Source organism: Gobio gobio (genome assembly GCF_949357685.1).
Source record: "Gobio gobio genome assembly, chromosome: 13".
Taxonomy (NCBI): domain Eukaryota; kingdom Metazoa; phylum Chordata; class Actinopteri; order Cypriniformes; family Gobionidae; genus Gobio; species Gobio gobio.
In genome coordinates this window covers 54,068,346-54,089,460 of record NC_137106.1, presented here as the reverse complement: position 1 = coordinate 54,089,460, position 21,115 = coordinate 54,068,346, and the positions used below count along the sequence as shown (strand labels likewise).

The 21,115-nt window shown below is 47.0% G+C and overlaps 1 protein-coding gene across 1 annotated transcript in view; it reads right to left on the bottom strand.

The window, feature by feature from the left end:
* Positions 1–21,115, bottom strand: part of atxn3 (ataxin 3) — a gene marked incomplete at its 5' end in the record, with an annotated part of 44,193 nt that overhangs the window by 5,096 nt on the left and 17,982 nt on the right. Inside the window, 2 exons of the mRNA XM_079832403.1 lie at positions 2,260–2,294; positions 8,031–8,157. Coding sequence (XP_079688529.1) covers positions 2,260–2,294; positions 8,031–8,157 — 162 coding nt within the window. The remainder of the gene's footprint in view (positions 1–2,259; positions 2,295–8,030; positions 8,158–21,115) is intronic.

Below are 21,115 nucleotides of genomic sequence, written 5' to 3'. Positions count from 1 at the left end.
CGGTGTCGGTTCCTAAATTATGCCAAACCGATACTTTTAAAACGGTACCGGTTCCTAAATGATGCCAAACCGATACTTTTAAAACGGTACCGGTTCCTAAACGGTGCCAAACCGATACTTTTAAAACGGTACCGGTTCCTAAATGATGCCAAACCGATACTTTTAAAACGGTACCGGTTCCTAAACGGTGCCAAACCGATACTTTTAAAACGGTACCGGTGCCTAAACGATGCCAAACCGATACTTTTAAAACGGTACCGGTGCATAAACGATGCCAAACCGATACTTTTAAAACGGTGTCGGTTCCTAAACAATGCCAAACCGATACTTTTAAAACGGTACCGGTGCCTAAACGATGCTAAAACGATACTTTTAAAACGGTACCAGTGCCTAAACGATGCCAAACCGATACTTTTAAAACGGTACCGATTCCTAAACGGTGCCAAATCGATACTTTTAATTAAAAAAAGAGCCACAAAACGACGGTGGATGACATTAAAGAATGACTTCTTATTGAAATTCTTTTGATAAATTCTTTAAATTGAACAATTTATTAAAACTTTAAAGTATACTTAGATATATAAATATAATTAATACAAAATGCAACAAATTTACTTAAATTCACAGTAAAACCTAAGCCACACAACAGGCCTAATTTAACACTGATAACAGTTACAGTAATAACAGCAGAGTCTGTATTCTTGGTCAGCTACAAACAAGCTTCAAGCTTCAGCTTTATTTTGCAGAAATGAGACCATATTCTCTGGCTAAATCGCCTTAGTGTTTCCATGGCGACGCGTCGTGCTTCTCACATGACACACATAGCCACATTAGCACTGTATCTCAGATGTAGGCTATCGGTTTTATTTCTTTTTTCTTTTTTATTCAAAATATACACAAACTTGTTAACTATGTCATGAACTCTCTGATATTCTGATTTCATATGTGTGAGTGAATGTGTGTTAGTTGATCTATAATGCGAAGGGCGCTGCCATGTTAGTTTGCATTGGATCTGTCGGATTTCCATCATGTAAATTCATCCTCGTCTCACGAAATTCATGAAAGTAAGTGACCGATGAACAATAGAGTTAACTATATAATGTGTATTTTATATAAATAAGACACATAGTCAAGTTATTACTGTCTGAAAGGATTGTTATTGACATCAGTATGTGTGTATTTTTGCTAGTACTTATGAGCATTTAAATGTCTGAAACCTAAAATAAACATGATGTGGTTGAAAACACTGAATAGTTGTGATATGTGACGAGCGCTGAGTGTGTGTGTCTCTGGCTCAGCGTCAGCCAAAGCGCGAAAGCACGTTTGAATTTAAATGGCACCGAAATCTGCGTCCTGGTTCTGTCGGTTATATAGGTACCCAACCCTACTAAACGCTGGAACACACTGTAAAAATGCTTTTCCTACATAGTATTTTTGACTAGTTTTCAGTCTTGTGTTAATTTTGTCACCTATTTTTAATTTAGTCTTGTGCCAAATGTCCTTGTTAGTTTTAGTCATATTTAGTCATTCACATATCTTTTTTTGTTAGTCTAACTGGTGGATTTACAGCACATATGCCTATAATCAGCATCAGCTTATGAGACGATGGGCACAAATATCCATTTCCATCTTGATTCAGTATGAATTCATATCTATAAATCCAACTGTACATATAAGGAATTATACGTTTACCTTTTAGCACTATTTTAAACTTTTTGGGGGTTAAATTATATTTGCTTGCATTCTTTACTATTCACTATCATTAACATTTTACAATTTCACTAATAAGTAAGCAGTTATGATCTGCAATACTTTTTTGAGCAACTAGACTACATGTATATTTATTAAAGAGCCACACAGGCACCAGTAATGGCATTACAAGTGAAAATTATTATTTTTCCAGCCACAAAATGACTCTAATACTCCTCTTTGCAGTGCAATTCTCTATTTTACCCTTAATTACTACACTAATTGTAATATAAATAATACAAATATTAGAAGACAAATAATTAAAGTGGTCATTATTGGACCATACTTATTGCACAAATAGTATTTAGTACCAAAAGATCTCCTCAAAATATACAATACATATTATTGAACTAAAATATAGGCTATTTATTTAAAAAATAGTTAAGGTGTATGATCACACAAATGAGTATAAGTGTGACTAATTAGTAAGGGCAAGAAAAACATTAACATTAATGTTAACAATGTTAACTGTTGTGTAACTTTGACGTCAGGAGACAGGAAGACTCTTACCGGTGGTGGTGCTGCTGGCGTGGGCGTTCTGTTGCCTGTGAGGAGATCAGACGATCATCACTTGTGTGTCATGTATGATCACAGTAGCATGAGTGTGTGTCATGTATGATCACAGTAGCATGAGTGTGCGTCATGTATGATCACAGTAGCATGAGTGTGTGTCATGTGTGATCACAGTGGCATGAGTGTGTGTCATGTATGATCACAGTAGCATGAGTGTGTCATGTATGATCACAGTAGCATGAGTGTGTCATGTATGATCACAGTAGCATGAGTGTGTGTCATGTATGATCACAGTAGCATGAGTGTGTGTCATGTATTATCACAGTGGCATGAGTGTGTGTCATGTATGATCACAGTAGCATGAGTGTGCGTCATGTATGATCACAGTAGCATGAGTGTGCGTCATGTATGATCACAGTAGCATGAGTGTGTGTCATGTATGATCACAGTGGCATGAGTGTGTGTCATGTATGATCACAGTAGCATGAGTGTGTGTCATGTATGATCACAGTAGCATGAGTGTGCGTCATGTATGATCACAGTAGCATGAGTGTGTCATGTATGATCACAGTGGCATGAGTGTGTGTTTAATATATGATCACAGTAGCATGAGTGTGTGTCATGTATGATCACAGTAGCATGAGTGTGTGTCATGTATGATCACAGTAGCATGAGTGTGTGTCATGTATGATCACAGTAGCATGAGTGTGTGTCATGTATGATCACAGTAGCATGAGTGTGTGTCATGTATGATCACAGTAGCATGAGTGTGTGTCATGTATGATCACAGTAGCATGAGTGTGTGTCATGTATGATCACAGTAGCATGAGTGTGTGTCATGTATGATCACAGTAGCATGAGTGTGTGTCATGTATGATCACAGTAGCATGAGTGTGTGTCATGTATGATCACAGTAGCATGAGTGTGTCATGTATGATCACAGTAGCATGAGTGTGTGTCATGTATGATCACAGTAGCATGAGTGTGTGTTTAATATATGATCACAGTAGCATGAGTGTGTGTCATGTATGATCACAGTAGCATGAGTGTGTGTCATGTATGATCACAGTAGCATGAGTGTGTGTCATGTATGATCACAGTAGCATGAGTGTGTGTCATGTGTGATCACAGTAGCATGAGTGTGTGTCATGTATGATCACAGTGGCATGAGTGTGTGTCATGTATGATCACAGTAGCATGAGTGTGTGTCATGTATGATCACAGTGGCATGAGTGTGTGTCATGTATGATCACAGTAGCATGAGTGTGTGTCATGTATGATCACAGTGGCATGAGTGTGTGTCATGTATGATCACAGTAGCATGAGTGTGTGTCATGTATGATCACAGTAGCATGAGTGTGTGTCTTGTATGATCACAGTAGCATGAGTGTGTGTCTTGTATGATCACAGTAGCGTGTGTGTGTCATGTATGATCACAGTAGCATGAGTGTGTGTCATGTATGATCACAGTAGCATGAGTGTGTGTCATGTATGATCACAGCAGCATGAGTGTGTCATGTATGATCACAGTAGCATGAGTGTGTGTCTTGTATGATCACAGTAGCGTGTGTGTGTCATGTATGATCACAGTAGCATGAGTGTGTGTCATGTATGATCACAGTAGCATGAGTGTGTGTCATGTATGATCACAGTAGCATGAGTGTGTGTCATGTATGATCACAGTAGCATGAGTGTGTGTCATGTATGATCACAGTGGCATGAGTGTGTGTCATGTATGATCACAGTAGCATGTGTGTGTGTCATGTATGATCACAGTGGCATGAGTGTGTGTCATGTATGATCACAGTAGCATGAGTGTGTGTCATGTATGATCACAGTGGCATGAGTGTGTGTCATGTATGATCACAGTAGCATGAGTGTGTGTCTTGTATGATCACAGCAGCATGAGTGTGTCATGTATGATCACAGTAGCATGAGTGTGTGTCTTGTATGATCACAGTAGCATGAGTGTGTGTCATGGATGATCACAGTAGCATGAGTGTGTGTCATGTATGATCACAGTGGCATAAGTGTGTGTCATGTATGATCACAGTAGCATGAGTGTGTGTCATGTATGATCACAGTGGCATGAGTGTGTGTCATGTATGATCACAGTAGCATGAGTGTGTGTCATGTATGATCACAGTGGCATGAGTGTGTGTCATGTATGATCACAGTAGCATGAGTGTGTGTCATGTATGATCACAGTGGCATGAGTGTGTGTCATGTATGATCACAGTAGCATGAGTGTGTGTCATGTATGATCACAGTGGCATGAGTGTGTGTCATGTATGATCACAGTAGCATGAGTGTGTGTCTTGTATGATCACAGTAGCATGAGTGTGTGTCTTGTATGATCACAGTAGCATGAGTGTGTGTCTTGTATGATCACAGTAGCATGAGTGTGTGTCATGTATGATCACAGTAGCATGAGTGTGTGTCATGTATGATCACAGTAGCATGAGTGTGTGTCATGTATGATCACAGTAGCATGAGTGTGTGTCATGTATGATCACAGTAGCGTGTGTGTGTCATGTATGATCACAGTAGCATGAGTGTGTGTCATGTATGATCACAGTAGCATGAGTGTGTGTCATGTATGATCACAGTAGCGTGTGTGTGTCATGTATGATCACAGTAGCATGAGTGTGTGTCATGTATGATCACAGTAGCATGAGTGTGTGTCATGTATGATCACAGTAGCATGAGTGTGTCATGTATGATCACAGTAGCATGAGTGTGTGTCATGTATGATCACAGTAGCGTGTGTGTGTCATGTATGATCACAGTAGCATGAGTGTGTGTCATGTATGATCACAGTAGCATGAGTGTGTGTCATGTATGATCACAGTAGCGTGTGTGTGTCATGTATGATCACAGTAGCATGGGTGTGTGTCATGTATGATCACAGTAGCATGAGTGTGTGTCATGTATGATCACAGTAGCATGAGTGTGTGTCTTGTATGATCACAGTAGCATGAGTGTGTGTCATGTATTATCACAGTAGCATGAGTGTGTCATGTATGATCACAGTAGCATGAGTGTGTGTCTTGTATGATCACAGTAGCATGAGTGTGTGTCATGTATGATCACAGTAGCATGAGTGTGTCATGTATGATCACAGTAGCATGAGTGTGTGTCATGTATGATCACAGTAGCATGAGTGTGTGTCATGTATGATCACAGTAGCATGAGTGTGTGTCATGTATGATCACAGCAGCATGAGTGTGTGTCATGTATGATCACAGCAGCATGAGTGTGTGTCATGCATGATCACAGTAGCATGAGTGTGTGTCATGTATGATCACAGTAGCATGAGTGTGTGTCTTGTATGATCACAGTGGTATGAGTGTGTGTCATGTATGATCACAGTAGCATGAGTGTGTGTCATGTATGATCACAGTAGAATGAGTGTGTGTCATGTATGATCACAGTAGCATGAGTGTGTGTCATGCATGATCACAGTAGCATGAGTGTGTGTCATGTATGATCACAGTAGCATGAGTGTGTGTCATGTATGATCACAGTAGCATGAGTGTCATGTATGAACACAGTAGCATGAGTGTGTGTCATGTACGATCACAGTAACATGAGTGTGTCATGTACGATCACAGTAGCATGAGTGTGTCATGTATGATCACAGTAGCATGAGTGTGTGTCATGTATGATCACAGTAGCATGGGTGTGTGTCATGTATGATCACAGTAGCATGAGTGTGTGTCATGTATGATCCCAGTAGCATGAGTGTGTGTCATGTATGATCACAGTGGCATGAGTTTGTGTCATGTACGATCACAGTAGCATGAGTGTGTCATGTATGATCACAGTAGCATGAGTGTGTGTCATGTATGATCACAGTAGCATGAGTGTGTCATGTATGATCACAGTAGCATGAGAGTGTCATGTATGATCACAGTAGCATGAGTGTGTGTCATGTATGATCACAGCAGCATGAGTGTGCGTCATGTATGATCACAGTAGCATGAGTGTGTGTCATGTATGATCACAGTAGCATGAGTGTGTGTCATGTGTGATCACAGTAGCATGAGTGTGTGTCATGTATGATCACAGTAGCATGAGTGTGTGTCATGTATGATCACAGTAGCATGAGTGTGTGTCATGTATGATCACAGTAGCATGAGTGTGTGTCATGTATGATCACAGTAGCATGAGTGTGCGTCATGTATGATCACAGTAGCATGAGTGTGTCATGTGTGATCACAGTGGCATGAGTGTGTGTCATGTATGATCACAGTAGCATGAGTGTGTGTCATGTATGATCACAGTAGCATGAGTGTGTGTCATGTATGATCACAGTAGCGTGTGTGTGTCATGTATGATCACAGTAGCATGAGTGTGTGTCATGTATGATCACAGTAGCATGAGTGTGTGTCATGTATGATCACAGTAGCATGAGTGTGTGTCATGTATGATCACAGTGGCATGAGTGTGTGTCATGTATGATCACAGTGGCATGAGTGTGTGTCATGTATGATCACAGTAGCATGAGTGTGTGTCATGTATGATCACAGTGGCATGAGTGTGTGTCATGTATGATCACAGTAGCATGAGTGTGTGTCATGTATGATCACAGTAGCATGAGTGTGTGTCTTGTATGATCACAGTAGCATGAGTGTGTGTCATGTATGATCACAGTAGCATGAGTGTGTGTCATGTATGATCACAGTAGCATGAGTGTGTGTCATCTATGATCACAGTAGCATGTGTGTGTGTGTCATGTATGATCACAGTAGCATAAGTGTGTGTCATGTATGATCACAGTAGCATGAGTGTGTCAAGTATGATCACAGTAGCATGAGTGTGTGTCATGTATGATCACAGTAGCATGAGTGTCATGTATGATCACAGTAGCATGAGAATGTCATGTATGATCACAGTAGCATGAGTGTGTCATGTATGATCAGAGTAGCATGAGTGTGTCATGTATGATCAGAGTAGCATGAGTGTGTGTCATGTATGATCACAGTAGCATGAGTGTGTGTCATGTATGATCACAGTAGCATGAGTGTCATGTATGATCACAGTAGCATGAGAATGTCATGTATGATCACAGTAGCATGAGTGTGTGTCATGTATGATCAGAGTAGCATGAGTGTGTGTCATGTATGATCACAGTAGCATGAGTGTCATGTATGATCACAGTAGCATGAGTGTGTGTCATGTATGATCACAGTAGCATGAGAATGTCATGTATGATCACAGTAGCATGAGTGTGTGTCATGTATGATCACAGTAGCATGAGAATGTCATGTATGATCACAGTAGCATGAGTGTGTGTCATGTATGATCAGAGTAGCATGAGTGTGTGTCATGTATGATCACAGTGGCATGAGTGTGTGTCATGTATGATCACAGTAGCATGAGTGTGTGTCATGTATGATCACAGTAGCATGAGCGTGTGTCATGTATGATCACAGTAGCATGAGTGTGTGTCATGTATGATCACAGTGGCATGAGTGTGTGTCATGTATGATCACAGTGGCATGAGTGTGTGTCATGTATGATCACAGTAGCATGAGTGTGTCATGTATGATCACAGTAGCATGAGTGTGTCATGTATGATCACAGTGGCATGAGTGTGTGTCATGTATGATCACAGTGGCATGAGTGTGTGTCATGTATGATCACAGTAGCATGAGTGTGTCATGTATGATCACAGTAGCATGAGTGTGTCATGTATGATCACAGTGGCATGAGTGTGTGTCATGTATGATCACAGTAGCATGAGTGTGTGCAGAAGCGCTCACCTGTCGAAGTAGGCCTGTCTTCTCCTGCGCAGCTCTTCTGCACTGAGCGTCTCCTTCTCGCCGCTTCTGGACTCATGAGACGCGCCCGCCGTCACAACCGCACCGGGGCTTGTGGGATCAGCGCCGCCTACATCCATCACAGTCACCAAATCAAAAGCATTGCATAAATTATTACTGAATGAATCACTGAAAGAACTCACAAGTGACACCAATTACAAGAAATACTCGCTAACGTCACTTTTTTAGCCTTCAGGAGCATTTTCTGACTGACTGACTCACTCACTGACTGACTGACTCACTGGCTGACTGACTGACTGACTGACTGACTGACTGACTGACTCACTCACTGGCTGACTGACTGACTGACTGACTGACTCACTCACTGGCTGACTGACTGACTGACTGACTGACTCACTCACTGACTGACTGACTCACTCACTGACTGACTGACTCACTGACTGACTGACTGACTGACTGACTGACTGACTGACTCACTCACTGACTGACTCACTCACTGACTGACTGACTGACTGACTGACTGACTGACTGACTGACTGACTGACTGACTCACTCACTCACTCACTCACTCACTGACTGACTCACTGGCTGACTGACTGACTGACTGACTGACTGACTGACTCACTCACTGACTGACTGACTCACTGACTGACTGACTGACTCACTGACTGACTGACTGACTCACTCACTGACTGACTGACTCACTGACTCACTGACTGACTGACTGACTGACTGACTGGCTGGCTGACTGACTGACTGACTGACTCACTCACTGACTGACTGACTGACTGACTCACTGACTGACTGACTGACTGACTCACTCACTCACTGACTGACTCACTCACTGACTGACTGACTCACTGACTGACTGACTGACTGACTGACTGACTGACTGACTCACTCACTGACTGACTCACTGGCTGACTGACTGACTGACTCACTCACTCACTCACTCACTGACTGACTGACTCACTGACTGACTCACTGACTGACTGACTGACTCACTCACTGACTGACTGACTCACTGACTGACTGACTCACTGACTGACTGACTGGCTGGCTGACTGACTGACTGACTCACTGACTGACTGACTGACTGACTCACTGACTGACTGACTGACTCACTCACTCACTGACTGACTCACTGGCTGGCTGACTGACTGACTGACTCACTCACTGACTGACTGACTCACTGACTGACTGACTCACTGACTGACTCACTGGCTGGCTGACTGACTGACTGACTGACTGACTGACTCACTCACTGACTGACTGACTGACTCACTGACTGACTGACTCACTGACTGACTGACTCACTCACTCACTCACTGACTGACTGACTGACTGACTCACTCACTGACTGACTGACTCACTGACTGACTGACTGACTGACTGACTCACTCACTGACTCACTGGCTGACTGACTGACTGACTCACTGGCTGACTGACTGACTGACTGACTCACTGACTGACTGACTGACTGACTGACTGACTGACTGACTGACTCACTCACTCACTCACTGACTGACTCACTCACTCACTCACTGACTGACTCACTCACTGACTGACTCACTGGCTGGCTGACTGACTGACTGACTGACTGACTCACTCACTGACTGACTGACTCACTGACTGACTGACTGACTCACTGACTGACTGACTGACTCACTCACTGACTGACTCACTAGCTGGCTGACTGACTGACTGACTGACTGACTGACTCACTCACTCACTGACTGACTGACTCACTGACTGACTGACTGACTCACTCACTCACTCACTCAATCACTGACTGACTGACTGACTGACTGACTCACTCACTCACTGACTGACTGACTGACTGACTGACTGACTCACTCACTCACTGACTGACTGACTGACTCACTGACTGACTGACTGACTGACTGACTCACTGGCTGACTGACTGACTGACTCACTGACTGACTGACTGACTGACTGACTGACTGACTCACTGACTCACTGGCTGACTGACTGACTGACTGACTGACTGACTCACTGGCTGACTGACTGACTGACTCACTGACTGACTGACTGACTCACTGACTGACTGACTGACTGACTGACTGACTCACTGACTGACTGACTGACTGACTCACTCACTCACTGACTGACTCACTCACTGACTGACTCACTGGCTGGCTGACTGACTGACTGACTGACTCACTCACTGACTGACTGACTCACTGACTGACTGACTCACTGACTGACTCACTGGCTGGCTGACTGACTGACTGACTGACTGACTGACTCACTCACTGACTGACTGACTGACTCACTGACTGACTGACTCACTGACTGACTGACTCACTCACTCACTCACTGACTGACTGACTGACTGACTGACTGACTCACTCACTGACTGACTGACTCACTGACTGACTGACTGACTGACTGACTGACTCACTCACTGACTCACTGGCTGACTGACTGACTGACTCACTGGCTGACTGACTGACTGACTCACTGACTGACTGACTGACTCACTGACTGACTGACTGACTGACTGACTGACTCACTCACTCACTGACTGACTCACTCACTCACTCACTGACTGACTCACTCACTGACTGACTCACTGGCTGGCTGACTGACTGACTGACTGACTCACTCACTGACTGACTGACTCACTGACTGACTGACTGACTCACTGACTGACTGACTCACTCACTCACTGACTGACTGACTGACTGACTGACTGACTGACTGACTGACTCACTCACTCACTCACTCACTCACTGACTGACTGACTGACTCACTCACTCACTGACTGACTGACTGACTGACTGACTGACTCACTCACTCACTGACTGACTGACTGACTCACTGACTGACTGACTGACTGACTGACTCACTGGCTGACTGACTGACTGATTCACTGACTGACTGACTGACTGACTGACTGACTCACTCACTGACTCACTGGCTGACTGACTGACTGACTGACTGACTCACTGGCTGACTGACTGACTGACTCACTGACTGACTGACTGACTCACTGACTGACTGACTCACTGACTGACTGACTCACTCACTCACTGACTGACTCACTCACTCACTCACTCACTGACTGACTCACTCACTCACTGACTGACTGACTCACTCACTGACTGACTCACTGGCTGGCTGACTGACTGACTCACTCACTGACTGACTCACTGACTGACTGACTCACTGACTGACTGACTGACTCACTCACTGACTCACTGACTGACTCACTGGCTGGCTGACTGACTGACTGACTCACTCACTGACTGACTGACTCACTGACTGACTGACTCACTGACTGACTGACTCACTCACTCACTCACTGACTGACTGACTGACTGACTGACTGACTCACTCACTGACTGACTGACTGACTGACTCACTCACTGACTGACTGACTGCCTGACTGACTCACTGGCTGACTGACTGACTGACTCACTGACTGACTGACTCACTGACTGACTGACTGACTGACTGACTGGCTGACTGACTGACTGACTGACTGACTGACTGACTGACTCACTGACTGACTGACTGACTGACTGACTGACTGACTGACTCACTGGCTGACTGACTGACTGACTCACTGGCTGACTGACTGACTGACTGACTCACTCACTCACTCACTCACTGACTGACTGACTGACTGACTGACTCACTGACTGACTGACTCACTGACTGACTGACTGACTGACTGACTGGCTGACTGACTGACTGACTGACTGACTGACTGACTGACTGACTCACTCACTGACTGACTGACTGACTGACTGACTCACTGACTGACTGACTGACTGACTCACTCACTCACTCACTCACTCACTCACTCACTCACTCACTCACTCACTCACTGACTGACTGACTGACTGACTGACTGACTGACTGACTGACTGACTGACTGACTGACTGACTGACTGACTGACTCACTGACTGACTGACTGACTGACTGACTCACTGACTGACTGACTGACTGACTGACTGACTCACTCACTCACTCACTCACTCACTCACTCACTCACTCACTCACTGACTGACTGACTGACTGACTGACTGACTGACTCACTGACTGACTGACTGACTGACTGACTGACTGACTCACTCACTGACTGACTGACTGACTGACTGACTGACTGACTGACTGACTGACTGACTGACTGACTGACTGACTGACTGACTCACTCACTGACTGACTGACTCACTGACTGACTGACTGACTCACTGGCTGACTGACTGACTGACTCACTCACTCACTCACTCACTCACTCACTGACTGACTGACTGACTGACTGACTGACTGACTGACTCACTCACTGACTGACTGACTGACTGACTGACTGACTGACTGACTCACTCACTGACTGACTGACTCACTGACTGACTGACTGACTGACTGACTGACTCACTGGCTGACTGACTGACTGACTGACTGACTCACTGACTGACTGACTGACTGACTGACTGACTGACTGACTGACTGACTCACTCACTGACTCACTGGCTGACTGACTGACTGACTGACTCACTGGCTGACTGACTGACTGACTGACTCACTGACTGACTGACTGACTCACTGACTGACTGACTGACTGACTCACTGACTGACTGACTGACTGACTCACTCACTCACTGACTGACTCACTCACTCACTCACTGACTGACTGACTCACTCACTGACTGACTCACTGGCTGGCTGACTGACTGACTGACTCACTCACTCACTGACTGACTGACTCACTGACTGACTGACTCACTGACTGACTGACTGACTCACTCACTGACTGACTCACTGGCTGGCTGACTGACTGACTGACTGACTGACTAACTGACTGACTGACTCACTGACTGACTGACTGACTCACTCACTCACTCACTGACTGACTGACTGACTGACTGACTGACTCACTCACTGACTGACTGACTGACTGACTGACTCACTCACTGACTGACTGACTCACTGACTGACTGACTGACTGACTCACTGGCTGACTGACTGACTGACTCACTGGCTGACTGACTGACTGACTCACTGACTGACTGACTCACTGACTGACTGACTGACTGACTGACTGACTGACTGACTGGCTGACTGACTGACTGACTGACTGACTCACTCACTGACTGACTGACTCACTGGCTGACTGACTGACTGACTGACTGACTGACTCACTGGCTGACTGACTGACTGACTGACTCACTCACTCACTCACTCACTGACTGACTCACTCACTCACTGACTGACTGACTCACTCACTGACTGACTCACTGGCTGGCTGACTGACTGACTGACTGACTGACTGACTGACTCACTCACTCACTGACTGACTGACTGACTGACTCACTCACTGACTGACTGACTGACTGACTGACTGACTGACTCACTCACTGACTGACTGACTGACTCACTGACTGACTGACTGACTGACTGACTGACTGACTGACTCACTGGCTGACTGACTGACTGACTGACTCACTGACTGACTAACTGACTCACTGGCTGACTGACTCACTGACTGACTGACTGACTCACTGACTGACTGACTGACTCACTGACTGACTGACTGACTGACTGACTCACTCACTCACTGACTGACTCACTCACTCACTCACTCACTCACTCACTGACTGACTGACTCACTGACTGACTGACTGACTGACTGACTGACTGACTGACTGACTCACTCACTGACTGACTGACTGACTCACTCACTGACTGACTGACTGACTCACTGACTGACTGACTCACTGACTGACTGGCTGACTGACTGACTCACTGACTGACTGACTGACTCACTGGCTGACTGACTGACTCACTGACTGACTGACTGACTCACTGACTGACTGGCTGACTGGCTGACTGACTGACTCACTGACTGACTGACTGACTCACTGGCTGACTGACTCACTGACTGACTGACTGACTCACTGACTGACTGACTGACTCACTGACTGACTGACTGACTGACTGACTGACTCACTGACTGACTGACTGACTCACTGACTGACTGACTGACTGACTGACTCACTCACTCACTGACTGACTCACTCACTCACTCACTCACTCACTGACTGACTCACTCACTGACTGACTGACTGACTGACTGACTGACTGACTGACTCACTCACTGACTGACTGACTGACTCACTCACTGACTGACTGACTCACTGACTGACTGACTCACTGACTGACTGACTGACTCACTCACTGACTCACTGGCTGACTCACTCACTGACTCACTGGCTGGCTGACTCACTGACTGACTGACTGACTCACTGACTGACTGACTGACTGACTGACTGACTGACTGACTGACTGACTGACTGACTCACTCACTCACTGACTGACTCACTCACTCACTGACTGACTCACTCACTGACTGACTGACTGACTGACTGACTGACTCACTCACTGACTGACTGACTGACTCACTCACTCACTGACTGACTGACTCACTGACTGACTGACTCACTGACTGACTGACTGACTCACTCACTGACTCACTGGCTGGCTGACTGACTGACTGACTGACTGACTGACTCACTCACTGACTGACTGACTCACTGACTGACTGACTGACTGACTCACTGACTGACTGACTGACTCACTGGCTGACTGACTGACTCACTGGCTGACTGACTGACTCACTCACTGACTGACTCACTGACTGACTGACTGACTGACTGACTGACTGACTCACTGACTCACTGGCTGACTGACTGACTGACTGACTGACTGACTCACTGGCTGACTGACTGACTGACTCACTGACTGACTGACTGACTCACTGACTGACTGACTGACTGACTGACTGACTCACTGACTGACTGACTGACTGACTCACTCACTCACTGACTGACTCACTCACTGACTGACTCACTGGCTGGCTGACTGACTGACTGACTGACTCACTCACTGACTGACTGACTCACTGACTGACTGACTCACTGGCTGGCTGACTGACTGACTGACTGACTGACTGACTCACTCACTGACTGACTGACTGACTCACTGACTGACTGACTCACTGACTGACTGACTCACTCACTCACTCACTGACTGACTGACTGACTGACTGACTCACTCACTGACTGACTGACTCACTGACTGACTGACTGACTGACTGACTGACTCACTCACTGACTCACTGGCTGACTGACTGACTGACTCACTGGCTGACTGACTGACTGACTCACTGACTGACTGACTGACTCACTGACTGACTGACTGACTGACTGACTGACTCACTCACTCACTGACTGACTCACTCACTCACTCACTGACTGACTCACTCACTGACTGACTCACTGGCTGGCTGACTGACTGACTGACTGACTGACTCACTCACTGACTGACTGACTCACTGACTGACTGACTGACTCACTGACTGACTGACTCACTCACTCACTGACTGACTGACTGACTGACTGACTGACTGACTGACTGACTGACTCACTCACTCACTCACTCACTCACTGACTGACTGACTGACTGACTCACTCACTCACTGACTGACTGACTGACTGACTGACTGACTCACTCACTCACTGACTGACTGACTGACTCACTGACTGACTGACTGACTGACTGACTCACTGGCTGACTGACTGACTGATTCACTGACTGACTGACTGACTGACTGACTGACTCACTCACTGACTCACTGGCTGACTGACTGACTGACTGACTGACTCACTGGCTGACTGACTGACTGACTCACTGACTGACTGACTGACTCACTGACTGACTGACTCACTGACTGACTGACTCACTCACTCACTGACTGACTCACTCACTCACTCACTCACTCACTGACTGACTCACTCACTCACTGACTGACTGACTCACTCACTGACTGACTCACTGGCTGGCTGACTGACTGACTCACTCACTGACTGACTCACTGACTGACTGACTCACTGACTGACTGACTGACTCACTCACTGACTCACTGACTGACTCACTGGCTGGCTGACTGACTGACTGACTCACTCACTGACTGACTGACTCACTGACTGACTGACTCACTGACTGACTGACTCACTCACTCACTCACTGACTGACTGACTGACTGACTGACTGACTGACTCACTCACTGACTGACTGACTGACTGACTGACTCACTCACTGACTGACTGACTGCCTGACTGACTCACTGGCTGACTGACTGACTGACTCACTGACTGACTGACTCACTGACTGACTGACTGACTGACTGACTGACTGACTGACTGACTGACTGACTGACTGACTCACTCACTGACTGACTGACTCACTGACTGACTGACTGACTGACTGACTGACTGACTGACTCACTCACTGACTGACTCACTGGCTGACTGACTGACTGACTCACTCACTCACTCACTCACTGACTGACTGACTCACTGACTGACTCACTGACTGACTGACTGACTCACTCACTGACTGACTGACTCACTGACTGACTGACTCACTGACTGACTGACTGGCTGGCTGACTGACTGACTGACTCACTGACTGACTGACTGACTGACTCACTGACTGACTGACTGACTCACTCACTCACTGACTGACTCACTGGCTGGCTGACTGACTGACTGACTCACTCACTGACTGACTGACTCACTGACTGACTGACTCACTGACTGACTCACTGGCTGGCTGACTGACTGACTGACTGACTGACTGACTCACTCACTGACTGACTGACTGACTCACTGACTGACTGACTCACTGACTGACTGACTCACTCACTCACTCACTGACTGACTGACTGACTGACTCACTCACTGACTGACTGACTCACTGACTGACTGACTGACTGACTGACTCACTCACTGACTCACTGGCTGACTGACTGACTGACTCACTGGCTGACTGACTGACTGACTGACTCACTGACTGACTGACTGACTGACTGACTGACTGACTGACTGACTCACTCACTCACTCACTGACTGACTCACTCACTCACTCACTGACTGACTCACTCACTGACTGACTCACTGGCTGGCTGACTGACTGACTGACTGACTGACTCACTCACTGACTGACTGACTCACTGACTGACTGACTGACTCACTGACTGACTGACTGACTCACTCACTGACTGACTCACTAGCTGGCTGACTGACTGACTGACTGACTGACTGACTCACTCACTCACTGACTGACTGACTCACTGACTGACTGACTGACTCACTCACTCACTCACTCAATCACTGACTGACTGACTGACTGACTGACTCACTCACTCACTGACTGACTGACTGACTGACTGACTGACTCACTCACTCACTGACTGACTGACTGACTCACTGACTGACTGACTGACTGACTGACTCACTGGCTGACTGACTGACTGACTCACTGACTGACTGACTGACTGACTGACTGACTGACTCACTGACTCACTGGCTGACTGACTGACTGACTGACTGACTGACTCACTGGCTGACTGACTGACTGACTCACTGACTGACTGACTGACTCACTGACTGACTGACTGACTGACTGACTGACTCACTGACTGACTGACTGACTGACTCACTCACTCACTGACTGACTCACTCACTGACTGACTCACTGGCTGGCTGACTGACTGACTGACTGACTCACTCACTGACTGACTGACTCACTGACTGACTGACTCACTGACTGACTCACTGGCTGGCTGACTGACTGACTGACTGACTGACTGACTCACTCACTGACTGACTGACTGACTCACTGACTGACTGACTCACTGACTGACTGACTCACTCACTCACTCACTGACTGACTGACTGACTGACTGACTGACTCACTCACTGACTGACTGACTCACTGACTGACTGACTGACTGACTGACTGACTCACTCACTGACTCACTGGCTGACTGACTGACTGACTCACTGGCTGACTGACTGACTGACTCACTGACTGACTGACTGACTCACTGACTGACTGACTGACTGACTGACTGACTCACTCACTCACTGACTGACTCACTCACTCACTCACTGACTGACTCACTCACTGACTGACTCACTGGCTGGCTGACTGACTGACTGACTGACTCACTCACTGACTGACTGACTCACTGACTGACTGACTGACTCACTGACTGACTGACTCACTCACTCACTGACTGACTGACTGACTGACTGACTGACTGACTGACTCACTCACTCACTCACTCACTCACTGACTGACTGACTGACTCACTCACTCACTGACTGACTGACTGACTGACTGACTGACTCACTCACTCACTGACTGACTGACTGACTCACTGACTGACTGACTGACTGACTGACTCACTGGCTGACTGACTGACTGATTCACTGACTGACTGACTGACTGACTGACTGACTCACTCACTGACTCACTGGCTGACTGACTGACTGACTGACTGACTCACTGGCTGACTGACTGACTGACTCACTGACTGACTGACTGACTCACTGACTGACTGACTCACTGACTGACTGACTCACTCACTCACTGACTGACTCACTCACTCACTCACTCACTGACTGACTCACTCACTCACTGACTGACTGACTCACTCACTGACTGACTCACTGGCTGGCTGACTGACTGACTCACTCACTGACTGACTCACTGACTGACTGACTCACTGACTGACTGACTGACTCACTCACTGACTCACTGACTGACTCACTGGCTGGCTGACTGACTGACTGACTCACTCACTGACTGACTGACTCACTGACTGACTGACTCACTGACTGACTGACTCACTCACTCACTCACTGACTGACTGACTGACTGACTGACTGACTCACTCACTGACTGACTGACTGACTGACTCACTCACTGACTGACTGACTGCCTGACTGACTCACTGGCTGACTGACTGACTGACTCACTGACTGACTGACTCACTGACTGACTGACTGACTGACTGACTGGCTGACTGACTGACTGACTGACTGACTGACTGACTGACTCACTGACTGACTGACTGACTGACTGACTGACTGACTGACTCACTGGCTGACTGACTGACTGACTCACTGGCTGACTGACTGACTGACTGACTCACTCACTCACTCACTCACTGACTGACTGACTGACTGACTGACTCACTGACTGACTGACTCACTGACTGACTGACTGACTGACTGACTGGCTGACTGACTGACTGACTGACTGACTGACTGACTGACTCACTCACTGACTGACTGACTGACTGACTGACTCACTGACTGACTGACTGACTGACTCACTCACTCACTCACTCACTCACTCACTCACTCACTCACTCACTCACTCACTGACTGACTGACTGACTGACTGACTGACTGACTGACTGACTGACTGACTGACTGACTGACTGACTGACTCACTGACTGACTGACTGACTGACTGACTCACTGACTGACTGACTGACTGACTGACTGACTCACTCACTCACTCACTCACTCACTCACTCACTCACTCACTCACTGACTGACTGACTGACTGACTGACTGACTGACTCACTGACTGACTGACTGACTGACTGACTGACTGACTCACTCACTGACTGACTGACTGACTGACTGACTGACTGACTGACTGACTGACTGACTGACTGACTGACTGACTGACTGACTCACTCACTGACTGACTGACTCACTGACTGACTGACTGACTCACTGGCTGACTGACTGACTGACTCACTCACTCACTCACTCACTCACTCACTGACTGACTGACTGACTGACTGACTGACTGACTGACTCACTCACTGACTGACTGACTGACTGACTGACTGACTGACTGACTGACTGACTCACTCACTGACTGACTGACTCACTGACTGACTGACTGACTGACTGACTGACTCACTGGCTGACTGACTGACTGACTGACTGACTCACTGACTGACTGACTGACTGACTGACTGACTGACTGACTGACTGACTCACTCACTGACTCACTGGCTGACTGACTGACTGACTGACTCACTGGCTGACTGACTGACTGACTGACTCACTGACTGACTGACTGACTCACTGACTGACTGACTGACTGACTCACTGACTGACTGACTGACTGACTCACTCACTCACTGACTGACTCACTCACTCACTCACTGACTGACTGACTCACTCACTGACTGACTCACTGGCTGGCTGACTGACTGACTGACTCACTCACTCACTGACTGACTGACTCACTGACTGACTGACTCACTGACTGACTGACTGACTCACTCACTGACTGACTCACTGGCTGGCTGACTGACTGACTGACTGACTGACTAACTGACTGACTGACTCACTGACTGACTGACTGACTCACTCACTCACTCACTGACTGACTGACTGACTGACTGACTGACTGACTCACTCACTGACTGACTGACTGACTGACTGACTCACTCACTGACTGACTGACTCACTGACTGACTGACTGACTGACTCACTGGCTGACTGACTGACTGACTCACTGGCTGACTGACTGACTGACTCACTGACTGACTGACTCACTGACTGACTGACTGACTGACTGACTGACTGACTGACTGGCTGACTGACTGACTGACTGACTGACTCACTCACTGACTGACTGACTCACTGGCTGACTGACTGACTGACTGACTGACTGACTCACTGGCTGACTGACTGACTGACTGACTCACTCACTCACTCACTCACTGACTGACTCACTCACTCACTGACTGACTGACTCACTCACTGACTGACTCACTGGCTGGCTGACTGACTGACTGACTGACTGACTGACTGACTCACTCACTCACTGACTGACTGACTGACTGACTCACTCACTGACTGACTGACTGACTGACTGACTGACTGACTCACTCACTGACTGACTGACTGACTCACTGACTGACTGACTGACTGACTGACTGACTGACTGACTCACTGGCTGACTGACTGACTGACTGACTCACTGACTGACTAACTGACTCACTGGCTGACTGACTCACTGACTGACTGACTGACTCACTGACTGACTGACTGACTCACTGACTGACTGACTGACTGACTGACTCACTCACTCACTGACTGACTCACTCACTCACTCACTCACTCACTCACTGACTGACTGACTCACTGACTGACTG